This window comes from Lissotriton helveticus, chromosome 9 (genome assembly GCF_964261635.1).
Source record: "Lissotriton helveticus chromosome 9, aLisHel1.1, whole genome shotgun sequence".
Taxonomy (NCBI): domain Eukaryota; kingdom Metazoa; phylum Chordata; class Amphibia; order Caudata; family Salamandridae; genus Lissotriton; species Lissotriton helveticus.
In genome coordinates, this window is record NC_136070.1 from 951999429 (window position 1) to 952020705 (window position 21277).

The window sequence follows — 21277 nt, forward strand, 5'->3', positions numbered from 1 at the left end:
TGTTCTCGAAGATGGAGATATTCTCCAGTACAGCGAATGAGATTGATTTGTGCCTTGTATCTGGCTCCAAGATTGGTATGAGGTATTCTTGTGAGATGCTGATGCATAGCAATGTATCAGTCCCTTTTCTTCTTGTACATCAGTTGAGATGAGCAATACTTTGGTGGTACTTTTCATGTCCATATACTTTCTCCGGTAACATAAACCTAATTTTGTGCATCACTGGATCATATAGAGTACTTTAATGGCTTTAGGAAATCACTTCGTAACTAGGGAGATTTTGTAGCATTAGTTTGTTTCAAGAGTCCTCCCGCGTTTCTGAGAACCATCTCTGAAATTAGCGACTTTGTAACGTCCTGTTTTGAAAAATGTCAAATCCTCTATTATGCACAATTTTGATAGTATGGCCTGCAGGGTGGGGAAGGATTTAGATGGGAACAGGCAGCAGTGAAAGGTATTAAAGAGGGCAGCACTAAGCTTGTTCTTTTTCCATTTCCTCTACTCAGTTCACATGTTCTCGCGGAAATTAATATTCAAACCTCCAAACAAGCTTGATTTAAAACGTGTTAATTCTTTCTACAATTAATTTGTGCATTTGCTTTGCCTCTAGGCCAGCGGAGTCCTCTGAACGACTTCCAGAGATCAAAAGCAATGGTGCTGGGACACCTAGTCGACATCATAGAGACCCTAAATGACAAGCTGTCTGTCTCGGTGGAGGAGTGTGCCAAGCGCTGCAACAGTATAATGGACTGCAGGTATGTATTGTCCCTCCTGCTGGCGTAAAGGGATAGCATAGGGTGGGGGGTAATCGTGGGCTGCTCTATCTGTAAGGACACCTTTTTTGCTGATCTGTAGATTGGATTGCTGACTGTGCCAAGTTGACTTAAAAAGTGTAAATGCACCTCAAGATTATTAACCAGTGGCTACATGTGCCGCAAAGCGACCCGGCTTATCTGGCCGACAGAGCGCAACTGGGTACGCACAGTCTTTTAGCCCCGTTATACAATAAGAGCCTATTGCCACAGCTCAAGGGACCCACCAAACACACAGTAGCGATATGGCACAAAGGCCAGGCGAGACTGAAATAGGGGGGTGTCATAACCAAACTTACGCCCTTGTGGGACACTAAGGCCCTGGGGAACTTAAGGCATAGTAAAGGGTTCACGCAGTGGGATAATATCGTAATCTCCACGGTAGGTGACTTATGGACCAGAGTTGGAGTAATCCCCTTTGACCAGCTGCAGCAGCAGTACGACCTGGGGGTTAACGAGACATACCGCTACATACAAATACGACACGCACTACTATCGGCGATTGAGGCGGGTACGGATGTTCCGGAATCCTCCCCATTGGAGGATCGCCTCTTGACAGACTATATGCAGACAAGCGCCACCTCCCGTACGAATCGGAAATTGTTGAATAATATGCCAGACCCATTACAAAAACTGAAGGAGAAGTGGGAGAGTGAGATAGCAAAGATGGATGAGACGGAATGGAATGAGGCGGTGGCATCCCCAAGGGAAGCCGGTATCTCGGCACGATTTAGGTTGGTGCAATTTAAAATACTGCATAGGGTGTATTATACGAGGACTACACTCCACAAAATAAACAGGGCTGATCATCCATATTGTCTCAGGGGTTGTGGTGAGGAAGGGACACTATTTCACACGCTCTGGGACTGTCCGTTGATTGCGGACTACTGGAGGCAAGTATTGCGTACGATTTCACAAACTCTTGAGGTCTCACTCACGCCAGATCCACGTATGTGTCTGCTTAATGTATGGGGGCCTAATGATCTGACGCGCCAGGGACAACAATGGGCTATTATAGGATTGATGGTGGCCAAGCGTGATATAGCGCAAAAATGGGGGGCGATAGAGGTCCCAACCCGAGCACAATGGTGTAGGAATGTAGATATGCTCATGGTGATTGAACGGTCAGTGTACAAGCAAAGGGCTAATCCTAAGAAATGGAACAAGATATGGCTTCCATGGAACAGCTATCGTGGGGATATATGTGAACCTTTATCGGAGGAGGAAACGGATGATTCAGAGGATGAGGAAGATATAGCTTGAGCATGGAGCAAGGGATAGCAGTCGGAGTGGGGCGGGAGCAGGGAGGAGGGGGGGAGGATAATTGGATGAGAGAACTCAGGGCGGACGAATGGAGGGGAATAGCAGACAGAACTTACTCGTATGAACCTGGGAATGTACAGTATAATGGTATGAACTGCAGATTTCAGCTATCGAGTCACAAGTTGCGTTAAGTTTATAAAATCATAAAAGTAAGACGTACACTGAAACTTTTGGTGCGGGCTGCTAAGCTCTTTGATAAATGGTATTATGTTGTTGCTGAACTATAACTTCTCGGTAGGACTGATGTGTCCTGTTGTAATCAAATGTTAATACAATAGCAGCCGGCCTCCGGGTTGTAGGCGAATGCTGTGTGAACTGCACAGATGTCAATAAAGTCTTTCCAAAAAAAAAAAAACGTGTAAATGGATAAGTGAGATTCTTACCTATCTCATAGCTCCATCGTTAGACGTTCAATCCTGCAGCTTGTTGTCCTATGCAATGACACTGTCAATAGTCCTTCTCAATCACAACCTCCTCATCAATTGCCTCCTTTGTGATGCCTTCAACTTCATCAGCCACCACCTCATTGACCTCATTAGTGACTATGTCGGCCTTGTCAACTACAGAGACTATGATGCAGAATTCTTAAGTGGGGTGATCCCTATGTTGCCTTTTAAATCTCTCTAAATATTACAGCCCAGTTTACTCTTCAGATACTTGAGACCTAGGAGGAAGCCTAGCAGAATGACAAGGAACAACATTTTGGCATGATCTATCTTCCACGCCAATTCAATATGCATTGCCTACTGAATTATGACCAATATGATGGCAAACAAGAGCTCCTGCATCCACATGCATGAGCAACATTTCGTTTTTAACAAGGTACAATTAAAACATAGAATGGCAGATTACTTATTAAAAATCTAAATCCAAAATTAAGATGCCAGCTGCTTATTTGGTGCACTTCATAATCATTACAATATACATATTGGCTCTAATCAACCCTCTTGCCAGTGCCCATGATGCCTCTTGCATAGACTGGCCCTTCTAAATGCTTCTCTGCCCTTCCGTATTAGAAGCATGTAAGATGTCTCAAACCTGTTATTAAGGAAATCATATCTCCCCGTACCGGACAGGCCTGATGAGCCCATGTCTATCACAAGGTGAAACCCAGATTGCTTTAAACTAGAGCAAGTCAGACACTCCTAAGATGCCAGCTGCTTATTTGGTGCACTTCATAATCATTACAATATACATATTGGCTCTAATCAACCCTCTTGCCAGTGCCCATGATGCCTTTTGCATAGACTGGCCCTTCTAAATGCTTCTCTGCCCTTCCGTATTAGAAGCATGTAAGATGTCTTAAACCTGTTATTAAGGAAATCATATCTTCCCGTACCGGACAGGCCTGATGAGCCCATGTCTATCACAAGGTGAAACCCAGATTGCTTTAAACTAGAGCAAGTCAGACCACTCCTAAAACAAAACTGCAGCAGACCCTGAGGATCACAACAACTTCCATCCAGTAATAACTCCCCCTGCTCTAACCAAAATACTTGAAAGGTCCATTCATTCACTGGGGACAATGACTTGCCAGTGATTTCCAAAAAGGATTCAGATCAAGACATAGCTTAGAAGCAACCATTCTTCAAATATGTGATGATGAACTATGCTTATTTAAATAGGGATTTATGTCTTCTCATCCTTTTGTCCATCACCTTCTATGTAGTTAACCACAACTCACTCATGCACATGCTGTGTGACCGAATAGGAATGACGGGAACTGTCCTGAGTTGATTAACCTCATAACTTGAAAATTTCTTCCAGCATATAAAACTGAATCAGAAATTCTCACTGTACACATCTTAAGTCAGGGTATGTTTCAAGGCGTAGTCCTCTCCCAGGTTAACCTATCTATACAACCTCTAACCACTGTTTTAAGCATTGCCCGAATGTATCACATGCTAGAGGTTTTTCAATCCTTGGTGGCCTTTCACCACCTAAAGCTTAGCCACATAAAGAAAGAGTTCTTACTTCCCTCTCCTCCAGAGAGCTCCTTCCCAATTCAATCTTGGATTGACTGTCACAGTATTATATGTCACATAGAATATTGTGACTTGGAAATCTGCTTGGCTTCAAACTTCATAAACCAATTTGAACCTTCAAGCTCACCTAAACGCTACAACTAAAACAAACAGTACTATTTGAAACACTTAACAGTTATAAAACCTTTTATCCCTGCCACGGACATCAGGACAGTGGCACAAGACTGAAGTCTGGAAGTGCCTTGCTTGTAGGTGTTCCTAAATTACTCCTGGTTCCGATGTATGCACTTAACAAGGCAGCAAAACTTGGTGTTTGGACAGGATACCGGTAACAAAATACAGTGATACGAAAGTATCATGTCAAGAATATCAGGGCATCAAAAATATCTTCGACAGGAATAATGAAACTAAAATTATAATTTTTAGTATTGGTTGTAATATTGTAAAAAAAATATTGATGGTGAAAATATCACTGTATGTAATATTGTTTTTAAGTGTTATTTAGTATGTAGTGTATTTAGTGTTTTTGTTTCTTGTAAATGTAAAACATGTTTTAGTAATGTATTTATCTATGAAAATGTTGAAGTTTGTGATTTGAGTTGCAATGTATAGTAAGTTTTTTTTTTTTTAAGGTTTTTTTTAGTATTAGGATATTGAGTTTTAGGGGCTTAAGGTGGGTAGATTTTTATAGAATTTACACTTACATTTGAATTATATATGGTAAATATTTTAATGATATGCAGATTAATACTGTAGATTTTTTTTAGTATATGATATTTTAATGCATTTTAATTTGATGTTAATTGTATGATATATATTTTTTTATAAAATATATATGTTAAATAATAAAAACATACATTTATTTTTAAATTGAATATATTGACATTTTTGTATATAAAAACAAAATTAAACATGGTCTAATTTAAAATCCCCAGTTATAGTTACCAAAGCAAACTATAACTTGCGCTCCCACCATGCCCTGCTAATGACCTCACATATTACATCACTCATGACATGTTCTGTGACATCACTGATGACATCTCAAATGATATCATTGATGACATCACTGATGACATCATTCAATGAGAGTGCTAGTTTGTTTCATAGTTTACATACTGGTGGGTAACTACTGTAGTACTTTTCTACCTAATTTTGTATAGCCTGGGTCCAGCTAATGGGTGTAAGTGTTTACAGAATGCATGTTCCCCTAATGCATCATAGGTGGCAGAGGTATTGAGAACGTTATACATCTTTGTATTGAAGGTTGACTTTGTGTGTAGGTGACCGTTCACTATTTGTATTTACTGTATTCCACAAACTTATTTTTTGGTGCCGCAGAAAATAGTTTTCAACAATGCAAATATTCTGCGTACTACGTGCTAAGCGTCTTATTATGGTGTTGGGTGGACGTATCCATTGCGGTGTCGGGACCGACTGACCAACCCCAGGTTGGCAGTCCCAAGCACCGCTATTACAATGAGTGCGCTTGGGGGCCGATTACGATGCGTTAGGAAATGGCTACGACCGTTGGTCGGAGCAGTTTCTGACACATCTTAATCAGTCAGTCAGATTAATTTCCGACTGACCAATTTGGATTGTGTTGGTCGGAAAGGAATCTGACCAGTCATTCCGCCTGCCATCTGATGGGCTCAAAAAGCCCGTCCGACAGTTGGAATGACTTCAGTAATCCCAAGGGGGGGCTCCCTCCGCCCGAAAGAATACAGTGTCTGATTCCAACTGCCTTTCTGTGCCGGCCTTTCCGACACATAAAGGCTGCCGGAAGTCGGGTTTGGGGCCCCCAGCAGTGCCCCCATGTGTGCACGGCCTCAGTTTTAAAGGCCGAGGGGGCACCTATGGTGCCCCCCTGTTGATCCCTGCACCACTTTGCAGGAACTTTGAGGTACTTGCCACTGGGTGCAGGGATGAATTGCACCTCTTCATTTTACAATGAGAGCATGCATTCTGGTCGGAATGCATGTTCCCACTGTAAAGAATAGGAGTGCAATCGAACACTGTTCGGTCGCATCCTAATTGGTCAGTCGAGACCACCGACAGAAGGCAGAGGGACCTTAATTTCCCTTTGACCAAATCTTTTTATCACACCTAACTATAATGGTAGTTTAACCTTGGGTTTTTTCAGTGAATTTCTATGTTTTAAAAACATGTAAAGTAATATTTAATTACCATAGATAAATACTACCCCCTGCTGAGCATGGCTTTGGTCAGACAGCCAACCCCTGGTATGCCGCCAACGCCCAGGCTGCATCCAGCCTTCGCCTGTGGGTGGTTGGCAACAAGACCTGGCCTGCGGCCAGACCCTGTGACCAACCCCCAGGCAGCCAACACCACACTGCATCCTTCACTGCGCCCGGTGGGGTGGGGTGGGGGACATTGGGGGTTGATATCGGACCCAGATCAGGGTTCCCGTCCTTCAAGGCCTTCTTTTTTTTATTAAAGGGGAGGGGGGCGCACAGCCTGAGCATCTTCGGCCCTGGGGACACATCCTCTAGGGCCATACATATAATTTAAATAGGGAGGGGGCCTTCCTCTCCAAGCTTCTATAGGTCCTAGGGAGTCAATCCCCCAGGGCCATACATATGCTAAAAGAGAGGAGCGCACTGCCCCCCCAAGCCTTATAAGGCCTTAGGACCCCATACCCTAGGGACATTTTTTTTATTGTAGGAGGGGGCACATGCACCCCCCTTCCTGAGCCTTGTTAGCCACTGGAGACCCACCCCCCAAGGTCATTTCTAAACCTAAAGCCTGTGATCCGGCCCTTCGGCCAAATCCCCAAAGGCAGCCACCCTTACACTGCACATGGCCTTCAACCGTGCGTGGCGGGGGGGGGGGGGGGTTGGCCATGAGGTCTGGCCCTTAAGGACCCCATCCCCAGGGTCTTTTTTTTTTATTAAAGGAGGGGGGCACATGCACCCCCTTCTGAGCCTTGTTAGCCACGGGGGACCCACCCCCAGGGCCATATCTAAACCTAAAGCCTGTGGTCCAGCCCTGTGGCAAAATGCCCAAAGGCAGCCACCCTTACACTGCACATGGCCTTCGACTGTGCGTGGCGTGGGTGTAGGCCATGGGGCCTGGCCCTTAAGTACCCCAACCCCAGGGCCTTTAATGTTTTTTAATAAAGGAGAGGGGCCGTGCAGCCTCCTCCCAAGCCTCTTTAGGCCCTGGGACCTCGATCCTCAGGGCCGTACATAAAAGTAAAAAGGAGAGTGGGGCTGCCAGGCCCCTTCTCTAAGCCTTGTGAGCCCCTGGGGACCTCATCCACCAGGGTGGTTTGTATTTTGATTACTTGGGAAGAGGGCCACACAGTCCCGCTCCCCAAGCATTGTTAGGCCCCGGGGACCCCATCCCAGAGGGCCACTTATTTAAAGAGGAGGGCCCTTGCCCAAGCTGTTATCAGGCATGGAGCCCAATCTCCCAGGGCCCGGAACACTTGAAGGTGGGTGCCCTGATGCCCACCCATGGCATCCACCATATAGTTGTTGGGGGCTGCGAAAGAAGCCCCAAGTCCCTTGTGGCCCAAGTTGGCTCCCTGCATGAGGCAGGAGCCGGAATTGATCCTGCCCCAAGGGGCAGATCCTAATGCTGCTCCCTCCAGGCAGGAGCAGTCTTTTGATCTGCTTCCCTGCCTGTTTCAGCTGTGTGCAGGGAAACGGATCAATCCTCTTGGCCCCCCAGCCCCATGGTGCATAGGGGGTTAGGGTATCCCTACCCTCCCCTTTTTTAGTTCTGGGCAGTGGAGTCTCGGAGTCCTGTATCGTTGCCAGCAGCATTTTTCTCATTTTGCTGGCAGACAATCGGAGTGTTCGCTCTGCAGGAGTGAGATGGTCCAAGGGAAATTAAGGTCCCTCTGCCAGTTAGAATGATCTATTTTTACATTGCTGCTCCCGCGCTAGTCTCTCAGGGACCCAACAACCCAGATAAACAATTATTTTTCAACCTTCATTTCTGAAAAACTACTGAACAGATTTACACCAAATCACAAAAGCGCAATCTGTGGACCTGGATCTAGCTTCTGACAAATTTGGTGTAATTCAGTTCAGCAGATTTTGTTGTAGCCTTGTCTAAACAAGCATTTACAATGCAATGGTCTCGGCATTGTTAAAGTTAGAGCTATTGGCATTGCTCATGACATTATTTTTATTTATGTTTTTGTTTTTAAAACATAAATAAATGGCATTGTCATTTACAATGCCAATAGCTTAATCTCTCGCAAATGCGAGACCTATTGCATTTGCACCCACACACAGAGCCACACACACAAAGCCGCCCACACACACATACAGAGCCACCCATAGTCATTCACATAGAGCCACCCACACACACACAGAGCCACCCACACAGAGCCACCTACACACACACAGACAGAGCCACCCACACATAGACCCACCTACAAAAAAAGCTACCCACACAGAGCCCCCCACACACACACACACAGAGCCACAAACACACACACAGAGACACACACAGAGCCCCCCACACATACACACAGAGCCCCCCCCACACACACACAGAGCCACATACAGGGAACAGATGCAAGAAAAACAGATCACAACGAGGGAACAGAGGCAAGAAAAACAGATCACAACGAGGGAACAGCGGCAAGAAAAACAGATCACAACGAGGGAACAGAAAAACCGATCCCAATGAGGGAACAGAAAAACAGATCCCAATGAGGGAACAGAGGGCAGAAAAACTAGGGAACAGAGGGCAGAAAAACAAGGGAACAGAGGGCTGAAAAACAAGGGAACAGAGGGCAGAAAAACAGATCATGACGAGGGAACAGAGGGCAGAAAAACAGATCCACACGAGGTAACAGAAAAACAGATCCCAACAAGGGCACAGAGGCAAGAAAAATGAGGGAACAGAGGGCAGAAAAATGAGGGAACAGAGACCAGCGACAGTGCTTAAGCATCTCCAATCATAAAACTACCTTCGGCTCAGTGTACTTTATCAGTGGACCAGTGTAAATAAATCGCAGACTCCGGGCCGAAAACCCCTGCTCTGACCATCAGCTCAAAGGTAGAGGACCATACACTTCCACGCATATGTTACAGAATCCTGGCCATTATTCTCATTTTACATAATATCCAAACCGTCCACACGGTCATTGCTTTTGTCCCGCCGACTACTATCCCTCCACCACCACTCGGTAATTCTGAAGACCTATAGAACCGGATGCCAGCGTTCAGTTACCGCCAGACACCAGGGGAAACAAAACATCAATTGACTTTATTTTGGTCGCAATAGAAATCATCAAATGAAAAGTCCGGATGGCAGCTGGAAGAAAAAGAAAAGTGGGGTGCACAAAAGGAGAGGGGTCCATTGGCAGAAATAAGCAATTAATCCGTACTAAAAACACTACAAAGACTATAGAGAGAGTCAATAAAAAATCTTTTCGGGAGAATAGAGCAGGTTTAAAGCACACCTCGGTGCAGGTTGAGTGCGGTAACTTACCAAAGGGGAGCTCCCCAGAGGCTGCTAAGTAAACCGCCCCAGTGGAGTGCAGCCCGCAGCTGGCCATGAATAAAGCCCTCTCCGAGCCCAGCGCTGTTGGCAGACACATCATCAAGCCGAACCTTCATTTCACATCTGCAAACATATGGGCAGCGGCGGCCCTACCTCCCCCCTCCGCCCCGCCCCCCCTCACGCCAGGCAGGCATTCCTCAGGTGCTCGCTAATGGCATTCCCAGGGCCCCGGAGCCGCTTCGGGGATCAAAAGATCTCCGGGCCCCTGCTGGGCTCCGGGACACCGAGGCTGTTCTGTTTAATCACATCCAGAGGGGAGCGCCGGCCCCTTTCACGGCGCTGTCTACCGCCCTTTCAGCCCCACAGAGTTAGTTTGATTTTAAAAAGCCACATTAATAATATCATGAGATTAGGGGGAGGGGGCCGCGGGGAGAGGATTAGACACACATCTTTCACACACTTAGGACAGGCAGACATTTTGGATCAACCGTGGACTTTTGAAACGTCACAGCCAGTGACAATGTTTTTAAAACACCAAGCCAAAAATAGACAAAACAACTTTACCCTTTGCGAAAAAATTGATTTGGAGCATATATTAACCATACAAGCCTCTGATGACAGGGGGTGGGCACGGGAAGGGGCTGAAGCATCACCATCTTTCTCCGAGGCGACGTAGAAATACCTCGGAGAAACACACGGTCATTTTGCGATTCGGGCGTGTTTTTAGCAGTTGAGTGACGGATGACGTCATGGCTTAAGAACTGCAAAAAACACGCCCCCGAATCGCAAAAAAACGGGGCTTGAACAGAGTGACTGCCCCTCTCCTCCAATGGCTGGCCAGCATTTACAAGGCCAGCCAATGGAGAAGAGGGGCGGGTTCAAGCCCCCATACCAGACCTAAAAAGTCTATAGAAAATCCATGGGGAGTTTGCATTTTTGAAATCCTATTTTTTCTCGTCCCCTGCTTGAGGGATCACCTCGAAACTTCCCATGCACAAACTAGTCAAAAAGTAGCACAAACTAGTCAAAAGGTTTTGTGGAGATTCGTCAAACAGAGACAAAGTTATGAGCAACACAAAAGATAATTTTCCTATGGAACAACTGACCTAACTATAACTACCTAGTGGCGACCGCCACTGGGTTTTATCTTGCTCGCTCTCTTGATATATATATATGTGTGTGTGTATGTATGTATGTGTATATATATATATATATATATATATATATATATATATATATATATATATATATATATATATATTGGTGTGTGTGTTTGTGTGTGTGTGTATGTATGTGTGTGTGTGTTTTTTTTTAAAACAGCACTAGGAAATTATGACATTATTATCATGATTAAGTGTACATATATATATATTTTCTCTTTCCTAATGCTGGATGATTGTAGCAAAACACTACATGAACTTGTGTGTTAATAGTATCATTATTATTATTTTAGTTTTTTGCACAAGCACTTTATATAATTTGTCAAACAAAACTTGTATGAAATACACTACAAGATGGCTGCCATGGACTTTTTATCAACAAAGCAATCTGGTGGTCTATGATATCAAAAAGTTGAAATTAAAGAAGAGAGGAAGAGAGAGTAGTTACTTATAGACTGGTTAAGTTCTAATTTAAACAACCTGAGATATATATATATATATATATATATATATATATATATATATATATATATATATATATATATATATATATATATATATATATATATATATATATATATATATATATATATATATATATATATATATATATATATATATATATATATATATATATATATATATATATATATATATATATATATATATATATATATATATATATATATATATATATATATATATATATATATATATATATATATATATATATATATATATATATATATATATATATATATATATATATATATATATATATATATATATATATATATATATATATATATATATATATATATATATATATATATATATATATATATATATATATATATATATATATATATATATATATATATATATATATATATATATATATATATATATATATATATATATATATATATATATATATATATATATATATATATATATATAGCCCTGTTCAGGGAAGATGAAAGAAGGATTTCCATCAACTGCCCTTCGTGGCCAGTGTCATCATTTGGAATCCTAGCTTCCCTGTCACATCACCCCATTAACTCTGGGGATGATACCGTGATCTAGGATTGTGAACCAGAAACCCAGAACACCTTACAAAACAATGTTAAATGACTTAAAGCCTATAGTCCCGAGTACTCAGACTGACTAGAAAGATTGCAGTGCAGTGTTAGTGAATGAATTTAAGTTTAAAAAGGACATGGCAGTAAGACCAACAATTTTATTATTGTCCACTCCCATGCCTATTAAAATGATGCAGGTGCGGCTTCCAACAAATGTGCCGCTGGTCTTAGGTCGACTAGTTTCAGCCAATAGGGCACTCTGCCCTGGCTTTCTTCAGGACCTTGCTTAAATATTTGCTACTGCAACACACAAAACAATAAAGTAAATGTGAAAAAATAAAATAAAATCATCATCACAGTGTTCACTTTTGTGAAAACCAACAAATACCTCTAGACAGGATGGAGGATTTCCACACCTAGAGAGAAAAAACATAGTTGTGTTTTTGAATTAGTCATAAATACAGTACCACACAGTACCCTCTCTTCTCCAATATCAAGCATGCAAGTAGGTACACTCACCTATCCTGGTAGGGTATTGCCCTCACCTCACCTGGCACAGACTCAGGTTATGCAGGAGACCCCGCCCTATAAGAGAATATGCTGATAAACTCCCATTCATAATCACACACATGATAACTATGCATGTACCACAGTAACTAACTAAATGCCAGTTTCTGCTGACCTGTGATCTCAAACATGTCTCCCTAACACTCTAGACTGTATGTCCAGTTCTGTCATTATGTATGTACTAAACATACACAAAGTGTTTAAAATACTGTATTTTGTCAAAATTAGGAGGACTCGACATCTTGTGTAGAGACTCTTTTTTTGCGGAAAAAACACGAGGCTTATAAGCGCTTAGTTTATAACTTTTTTTTTTTGTTACTCGGAGCCAAAAGGAAGTCGTCAAGAAGAGAGTGACCTGACGTCTGCCCTTAGACAGTTCACCCCTCCAACGCAAGCAAGCATTTCAAAAAACTATATATTTCAAGACTGGGAAACCAGCTAACAGATCGTGTTTAACAGAGTTCCGAAGTGCCGATTTTTCACGCCGTTTCGAAAGCTACAAAACGACAGAAAATCGGATGCTACAGAGAGCATATCCTGGAGATTAACCAAGGAGATAAAACCCACGTGCTTACCTTTCCGTCAGTGTCTCAGTCCTTCTTCTGAGCCCGGGGAAGGTAGCGAACACAGGCAAGCGGCCATTATTATCTGTAAGCAACTGATCACATGAGAACGGTAATGTGATCTCATCCCGCGACAGAACTACAGAATGACGTCATCTTCACCAAACAAGTAGTTCAGTTCCGTTTAGGCACGACGCTACTAACAAAAATTGCTGGTATTAAAATCAACATTATGACTAATGTGGACAATTGTAAAGGACCAAAACACGAGGTACAAGACTTCAGCTTTATTTAAAACTAATCTCAATGTCTAGAAGTCTGATTGGCGGACGGCAAATATTGATATTCCTAATGTTGCCGATTCTTTAAACCGCGTTTAGACATTTGTATAACGAAAAACAGAGACGCTTATTCTCTTTACCAAGTCCAGTCGGTTTTGCTTACTCCAAAAAGGGGGGGGGGAGGGAGGGGGGAGAGAGGAAAACCAAACGACTGCTCAATGACGTAATAATGTCGTAACCAGTGGTTCCCAAATATAAAATCTTAGAAATTCCCAAGACAACGAGTGATGCACCCACTAGCTCCAAAAATAGAAGCTGGCCTGCAACTGATTCTATAGCCATAGATCTTAAACCTTTGTTTATCCATTAAACATCAGCAAAATAGAGTGCCACCTGTCCAACCACATCAAATCAAGTCTAATATACCCACTGTAAGTGTATTCCTTTCAGATTAGGACAATAACAGTGGGATAAACTCTACCCATATGAGAACAGATCATAATAGAGTCCAGGGAATCGTGTCGTTGAGACCCCGGGTATCACTATTAAGCCTAAAAACCCATCTTTGTTCTCTTCGGAATAGGAACTTGGTTTTATCCTTAACATGAGGTGGTATGAAGGGTTTTTCCAACACAGTCCACTGAAAATCATCTGGCATGTGATTGGTATCAGTAAAGTGTCTTGTTAATTTAGTGTTGGATTTTCTGCAGCGGAAAGTGCTTTTGTGCTCCAACATCCGCTGGCACACTTTCCGAGTCATCATGCCCACATACCGATCTCCACAGGTACACTCTATCATGTATACCAGATTGTCGCTCTTACAATTAGAGAAATGCGACTGTATCCATGGCCTCGGTGTCCCTATGTCTATTGTTTTCGATTGTCTTGTTTGGGGACATACGGAACAATTTCCTCATGGGAAGTGCCGTTGCACCGGAGGCAAATTCCACAAAGTATTGGATACAGTTTGTGGTTGGATCCTTGGACGAGTATGTACAAGGGCGTCACACAGATTCCGTCTGCGTTTAAAAGCAAACAGCGGCATGGTGATTTTTTCAGTCCTTGTATTCAGAAACCGCCAATTCCTACGGATACATTTCTGTATCCCATTACTCAGGGTACTGAAGGTATTCACAAGGTCATGCGACCCAATGGAGGTTTTTCCACTTTTGGTTCAAGAAGAGCCTCCCTATGATTATTAGAGGCCCGTTTATAGGCTTGTTTGATCAGTCTGCGTGGATACATTTTTTCATTCAGTTGTTTTGTTAGGTTATTGGCATGGTGTTTATACCTATCAATGGTGGAACAATTTCGTCTCACACGCAAAAATTGACCAATCGGGCATTGGCTCATGTTTGGAACCATTATCTACATTTGTAGATTTTTTCTTGCGACCCATTGTACGGAATATGCCCACCTATCTGCAAGATACAAAGGATGTGCTGAGGCTTCTACCTACTGTGGATTTCAACCCCGAATGTGACCTTCTGGTGTCATTCGACGTCGAATCGATCTATACCTCCATCCCCCAGGATGAAACCCTGGAAACGATTTCAGATATTCTGAACACTGAACTTAATTCTATCACTCCAGTAAGTTTCATCATGTCATTAGCATATTTGGCTATGAAGGAAAAAAAAATCCAGTTCGAGGACACTTATTATCTTCAAGTGTCCTGCACAAGTATGGGCAGTGTGTATGCGCCGAGCTTGGCAAACCTGTACGTGCATTACTTTGAACAGAACCATGTGTTGACACATACCAACCCCTTCCACAAGTCAATTAGACTGTGGAAGCGTTACATTGACGACATTCTGGTGGTATGGCGAGGTAATGAAGAGTCTGTACAACTATTTCACTCATGGCTGAATGCACAGAATGACCATCTGAAATTCACCCTAGAGGTGGACAGGTCCAGAATTTCTTTCTTAGATCTGTCAATCTATGCAACTCCTTCTGGTCTGGCAAGTGAATTATTTCGGAAATCTATGGCATGCAATTCACTTCTACGGTATGACAGCCAACATCCCAAGTCTCTCAGGGAAAATCTCCCATTTGGTCAATTTTTGCGTGTGAGACGCAATTGTTCTACCATGGATAGGTATAAACACCATGCCAATAACCTAACAAAACAACTGAATGAAAAAATGTATCCACGCAGACTGATCAAACAAGCCTATAAACGGGCCTCTAATAATCATAGGGAGGCTCTTCTTGAACCAAAAGTGGAAAAACCTCCATTGGGCCGCATGACGTTAGTGAATACCTTCAGTTCCCTGAGTAATGGGATACAGAAATGTATCCGTAGGAATTGGCGGTATCTGAATACAAGGACTGAAAAAATCCCCATGCCGCGGTTTGCTTTTAAACGCGGACGGAATCTGCGTGACGCCCTTGTACATACTTGTCCAAGGATCCAACCACAAACTGTATCCAATACTTTGTGGAATTTGCCTCCGGTGCAGGGGCACTTCCCATGTGGAAATTGTTCCATATGTCCCCAAACAAGACAATCGGAAACAATAGACATAGGGACACCGAGGCCATGGATAAAGTCGCATTTCTCTAATTGTAACAGCGACAATCTGGTATACATGATCGAGTGTCCCTGTGGAGATCGGTATGTGGGCATGCCGACTCGGAAAGTGCGCCAGCGGATGTTGTAGCACCAAAGCACTTTCCGCTGCTGAAAATCCAACACTAAATTAACAAGACACTTTACTGATACCAATCACATGCCGATGATTTTCAGTGGACTGTGTTGGAAAGACCCTTCATACCACCTCATGTTAAGGATAAAACCAAGTTCCTATTCCGAAGATAACAAAGATGGGTTTTTAGGCTTAATAGTGATACCCGGGGTCTCAACGACCCGATTCCCTGGACTCTATTATGATCTGTTCTCATATGGGTAGAGTTTATCCCACTGTTATTGTCCTAATCTGAAAGGAATACACTTACAGTGGGTATATTAGACTTGATTTGATGTGGTTGGATAGGTGGCACTCTATTTTGCTGATGTTTAATGGATTAACAAACGTTTAAGATCTATGGCTATAGAATCAGTTGCAGGCCAGCTTCTATTTTTGGCTCTAGTGGGTGCATCACTCGTTGTCTTGGGAATTTCTAAGAGTTTTATATTTGGGAACCACTGGTTACGACATTATTACGTCATTGAGCAGTCGCTTGGTTTTCCTCTCTCCCCCCTCCCTCCTCCCTTCCCCCCTCCCCTCCCCCCCTTTTTGGAGTAAGCAAAACCGGCTGGACTTGGTAAAGAGAATAAGCGTCTCGGTTTTTCGTTATACAAATGTCTGAACGCGGTTTAAAGAATCGGCAACATTAGGAATATCAATATTCGCCGTCCGCTAATCAGATTTCTAGACATTGAGATTAGTTTTAAATACAGCTGAAGTCTAGCACCTCGTGTTTTGGTCCTTTACAATTGTCCACATTAGTCATAATGTTGATTTTTTTTTTTAACAACTCTTTTTATTGAGAGATCGCACAGAAGAGACAGCACTCCGTACCCCGGAGGAACTGCAACAGGCGTATCATAGCATAATCAGCGATCCATACAACTTTATGTAACGTAACCCCGGGCCCCCCACCCATCAGCCCCCCACCCTCAACCCAGACCCCCCCAACCTCCCCCCAGCACAATGTCTCTTTATTGCTGTGGAAAGAATTGCATACATATAGCAGTGTGTATCAGGTCGCCCCATGTCCCCCTCACATCCGCCCCTCTTCGTCTCTTAACAATGCTGACGGTTCCAGCCAGGGTCCTCAGTAATCTGCCCATCTTTTCCATATTTTGTAGTGCTTCCTGGGACAGCCCCTGGCCTCAAATATTGGCCGCTCTAACCCCATACAAAAGTCGAGGCCCTTTTTCCACATCAACACCTTGGGCGCCTGGGGATCTTTCCGTGCCTGAGCCACATCCCTCTTTGCAATTGTAAGACCCAGCAAAAGTAAATGTTGTTTATATATATTACCACCAACTCCTTCAAGGACATGAAGGAGCCCTAGTTTGGGGGTTCGAGGGAGGTCCCAGCCCAGCACCTCAGACAAGCAGTTCCACACCCCAGTCCAGAATCTTGTCAAACTACCACATCCCCACACCGTATGTAGGAAGGTGTCCTCTTCATGCCCACACCTCAAGCACGCTGGGGACTCAATCCGACCAGCCCGCCACAGTCTCTCTCTAGTGTAATAGGCCCTGTGCAGGTACTTGAACTGGATGAATCTCAGGCGCATTGCAATAGCCGCTCCTCTAAGGGCTTCAAGGGCCTCTCGCCAATCTTCCTCCTCTAGCTCCCCCACATCCCTTATCCAGTAGTCCCGTAGAGCCTGTAGAGAGGATGAGCAATGTGTGACCAGTGTTTGGTAGATATAGGATATTTTCTTCTCCTCCAGGTCTCCCATGATTACCTTCGCCTCTATTGGACTAAACTCAGGTAAGGAGTCCAGTCCCTCCAACGCGAGTGCAAGGGCATGGCAGAATTGTAGGTACTTAAAAAACTGCGTTCGGGGCATACAAAATTCTTCACTGAGCTCTTGAAAGGATTTAAGCGACGTGCCCTTCAGGACGTGTCCTAGTGTAGAGATTCCTATAGAATCCCAGCCTCGGAAGCCCCGCAGCGACGCCAGCGCCGGCAGCCGCCCATTATGCCAGAGCGGGGTCTCTGCCGTAAGCCTACCCCACCATCCCATACGACGCAACAACTGTCGCCAGATCTGAAAGACCACTTGGGTAGCCCTGGGCAGCCCCTTTCTCAACGGCGCCGAGTATAAGATAGTGTGTAATGTCTCGGGATCCATTAGGTATCTCTCAAGGGCATAGGCTGGGTCTCCCCTGTCCCCATACCACCATTCATTTAGGACCAGGAGATGGGACGCCTGGTAGTAGGATTGAATGTCTGATGTTGCCAGCCCTCCGCAGTATGTAAACAGAAAACAGGTGCGCAAGGCCACTCGCACCGCCCCTCCCGCCCACAGGAACTGCCCCAGAGCCGAGTTCATGTGCCTGAACCACTGCGGCAAAATCGGATACGGGTGGTTCTGTAGCTGATACAGAAGGCGCGGAAGGGCAACCATCTTAAAGATAGCCGACCTACCGTAAAGGTTGAGGGGCATATGGGACCAGGACTTCATTTCCATCTGCACTCGGTCCCAGACAGGTACTATGTTGCGTTCCCACGCTATAGCGGGCGAAACTGTCAAGAACACCCCCAAATACTTGAGGCCTCCAGTCGCTACCTGCAGGGCCGATGCCCACGAACCAATCCCCGCGTGATCGCCGAGCACCCAAACAGTAGATTTACGCAGGTTCAAGTACAATCCCGACACCTCGCCAAAGATTCTCATAATTTCCAGGACTATGGGCCCCGATCTATTCAAATCTGTGAGGAAAAATAGGACATCATCTGCGTATAATGCGATACTGTCCGAAGGTCCCGCCTCCCACTGAAAGCCCCGCAGCTGCGCGTCTATCCGGACCCACGCTGCCAGTGGCTCCATAGCTAGAGCGAACAGGTACGGCGAGAGGGGGCATCCCTGTCGGGTGCCTCGCCCTATAGGGAAAGCCACAGACGTGGCCCCCGCTACTCTCACAAAGGCCGTCAAATAAGTATACAACAGCTTCAGATACGACATAAAATGCGGCCCAAAGTTAAGACGCGAGAGGAGTGCAAAGAGGTAAACCCAACTCAGGGAATCAAAGGCCCTGTCAATGTCAGCTAGCAGCAGCGCCGCTTGGGCTCCAGTTCTCCCGATCTGCTCCACTGCGACATGTGCGCGTCTGATATTATGTCTCGTCGCCCTGCGGGGCATAAACCCGGCCTGATCTGGGTGGATCAGGTCCGTAATGTATGGGAGGAGCCGGTTCGCAATAGCCTTGGCCAGTATTTTGGCCTCGATGTTCAGAAGAGAGATCGGCCGATACGACTCGTGCTTATCCGGGGGTCGTCTGGGTTTGCAAAACACAACAATTTCAGCGTGCCTCCAGTCCGCCGGCAAGAGCCCTTGTTCTCTCGCCGCTTCCAGGGCTGCCTTATAGTGGGACCCTAATTGGAGATGGTATTTCTTAAAGAACTCGCTCGGAAACCATTGGGCCCAGGGGCCTTGCCTGTATTGAGCTCCCCCAGGGCCGTGCCCAGTTCTTCGGCCGACAACGGAAGCTCAAGCTGCTCTCGTACGTCGTCCGGAAGCGCGCGGGGTGGGAGGGCTGCGATAAAGCCATCAATGTCCGGCGCAGGAAGACACTCCGACGGAGCATACTGGGCCGCATAGTACCGGGTAAAGCTATCTGCCAGCACCGTTGGAGCCGAAATCGAGGCCCCTGTATCATCTCTGAGACCCGGCAGTACCTGCGCCTGAAACGTGTTTTGGCAGAGCCCATGTAGCATTGTACTAGATTTATCGCCCCACTGATAAATTCTGCTCCGTGTCGCCAGCCATACCTGCCGAGCCTCAACCAGCAGCAGGGACGCATAGGACTGCTGCGCTAGGAGTAGCTGTCCCACTTTCCCACCCTCCCTAGCAACCCCACATTGCGTCTCCAGCAATTCCACCGCCACTGCGGCCTTCACCAACTCTTACTTTCGTCTCCGACGAGTCGCCGCGCACCAGGCAATATCCACACCATGGAGGGTGGGCTTCAGGGCCTCCCACAACATCCCCACATCTGATACTGTGCCCGTGTTATCTTCCCAGTAATGGGCTATAGCCTCCCCCATGTGGTGCTGATAGTCCTCCTGCTGCAAAGTCCAAGCTGAGAGGCGCCACCTAAATGGCTGCCTCCCCCTATCTAAAGCAATATCCACCGTTACGGGGGAGTGGTCTGACAACCCGCGCTGTAGAATGGACGCCGCTTCGACCCTTCCTATCACTGCGCTGGGGACAAAAATGTAATCAAGTCTAGAAAACGATTTATGTACTGCTGAAACATATGTATACTCCCGACTATGTGCATGGAGATGTTGCCACGTATCCACCCATCCGATTCCCTGCACCATGCCTCCCAGTTTGGTGGGTGTGTCAGCAACTTGTCCTCCCCCGGGTCTGCAGCGATCCATTCGGCAATGCATAACATCATTCCAATCACCCCCTATCACCCCAGGTCCCTCCGGAATCTCCGCCCACACCGCATACAACTTCTCCATCAGTGACCACTGTAACGGGGGCGGGGCGTACACACTCCCAATCACCAGCGGCTCCGCACCAATCATCCCCTTTATAAATGCATACCGGCCCTGCGGATCAATCCACTGTGTCGAGTGAACATAGGACAATCTACGATGGACCAAAATGGCCACTCCTCTGGACCCTCTCACAAACCCCGCATGATAGACCTGATCATAGCCATACATCTGCAGGCTGAGCGTTTTGTTGCCCAGCAGATGCGTCTCCTGGAGCAAGAGAATATCTGCTTTCTCTCTTTTCCCCAGTCTCAGAACTGCTCCCCTCTTTATTTTATCAAGCATACCCCGCACATTCGAACTTATGACGCTCCTAGAAGCCCTAGGCGTCCCCAGTCCAGGACCCTCAACCGCCATCTAATCGCAAGCACATCACAGGGCACACTAGCGGGCATGTACACACCAAAAACCACAGCTGAGATTACATTGTGCCATACAACCCCTCCAACTTCCCCCCATCCCACCCCCCGCCCCCTCCCTCCCCCCCAACCCCCAACCCCTCTCCCCCAACGTCCCCTCCTCCCCCCAACCTCCCCCCCACCATACCTCAGCAACATTGAAGTACCTGTCGCGGCATAGGATATCCCCAACCCCCAACGGGAGGCCAGAGACCCTCTATCCCAATGGATCCCCATGAACAGCCCACCCCAACCTACCCCCCCAGAAAACAAACTCTAATCAAGGGGGAAAGCATCAGCCCTTAATATATCACACCCCCCCCCCCTTAACCGCCACCCCATCAAACAAAGTCTCAATCATTCAGCAGTCTCTGTTAGCCCCTTCTTGCAGGTCCACCATCATGTCCCAGCATGACCCCATCCTAC

At 45.4% G+C, this 21277-nt stretch overlaps 1 protein-coding gene across 1 annotated transcript in view; it reads left to right on the forward strand.

Moving 5' to 3' along the window:
• MST1 (macrophage stimulating 1) overlaps positions 1-21277 on the forward strand; it is a 441328-nt gene that overhangs the window by 155535 nt on the left and 264516 nt on the right. Inside the window, exon 3 of the mRNA XM_078661212.1 lies at positions 611-755. Coding sequence (XP_078517338.1) covers positions 611-755 — 145 coding nt within the window. The remainder of the gene's footprint in view (positions 1-610; positions 756-21277) is intronic.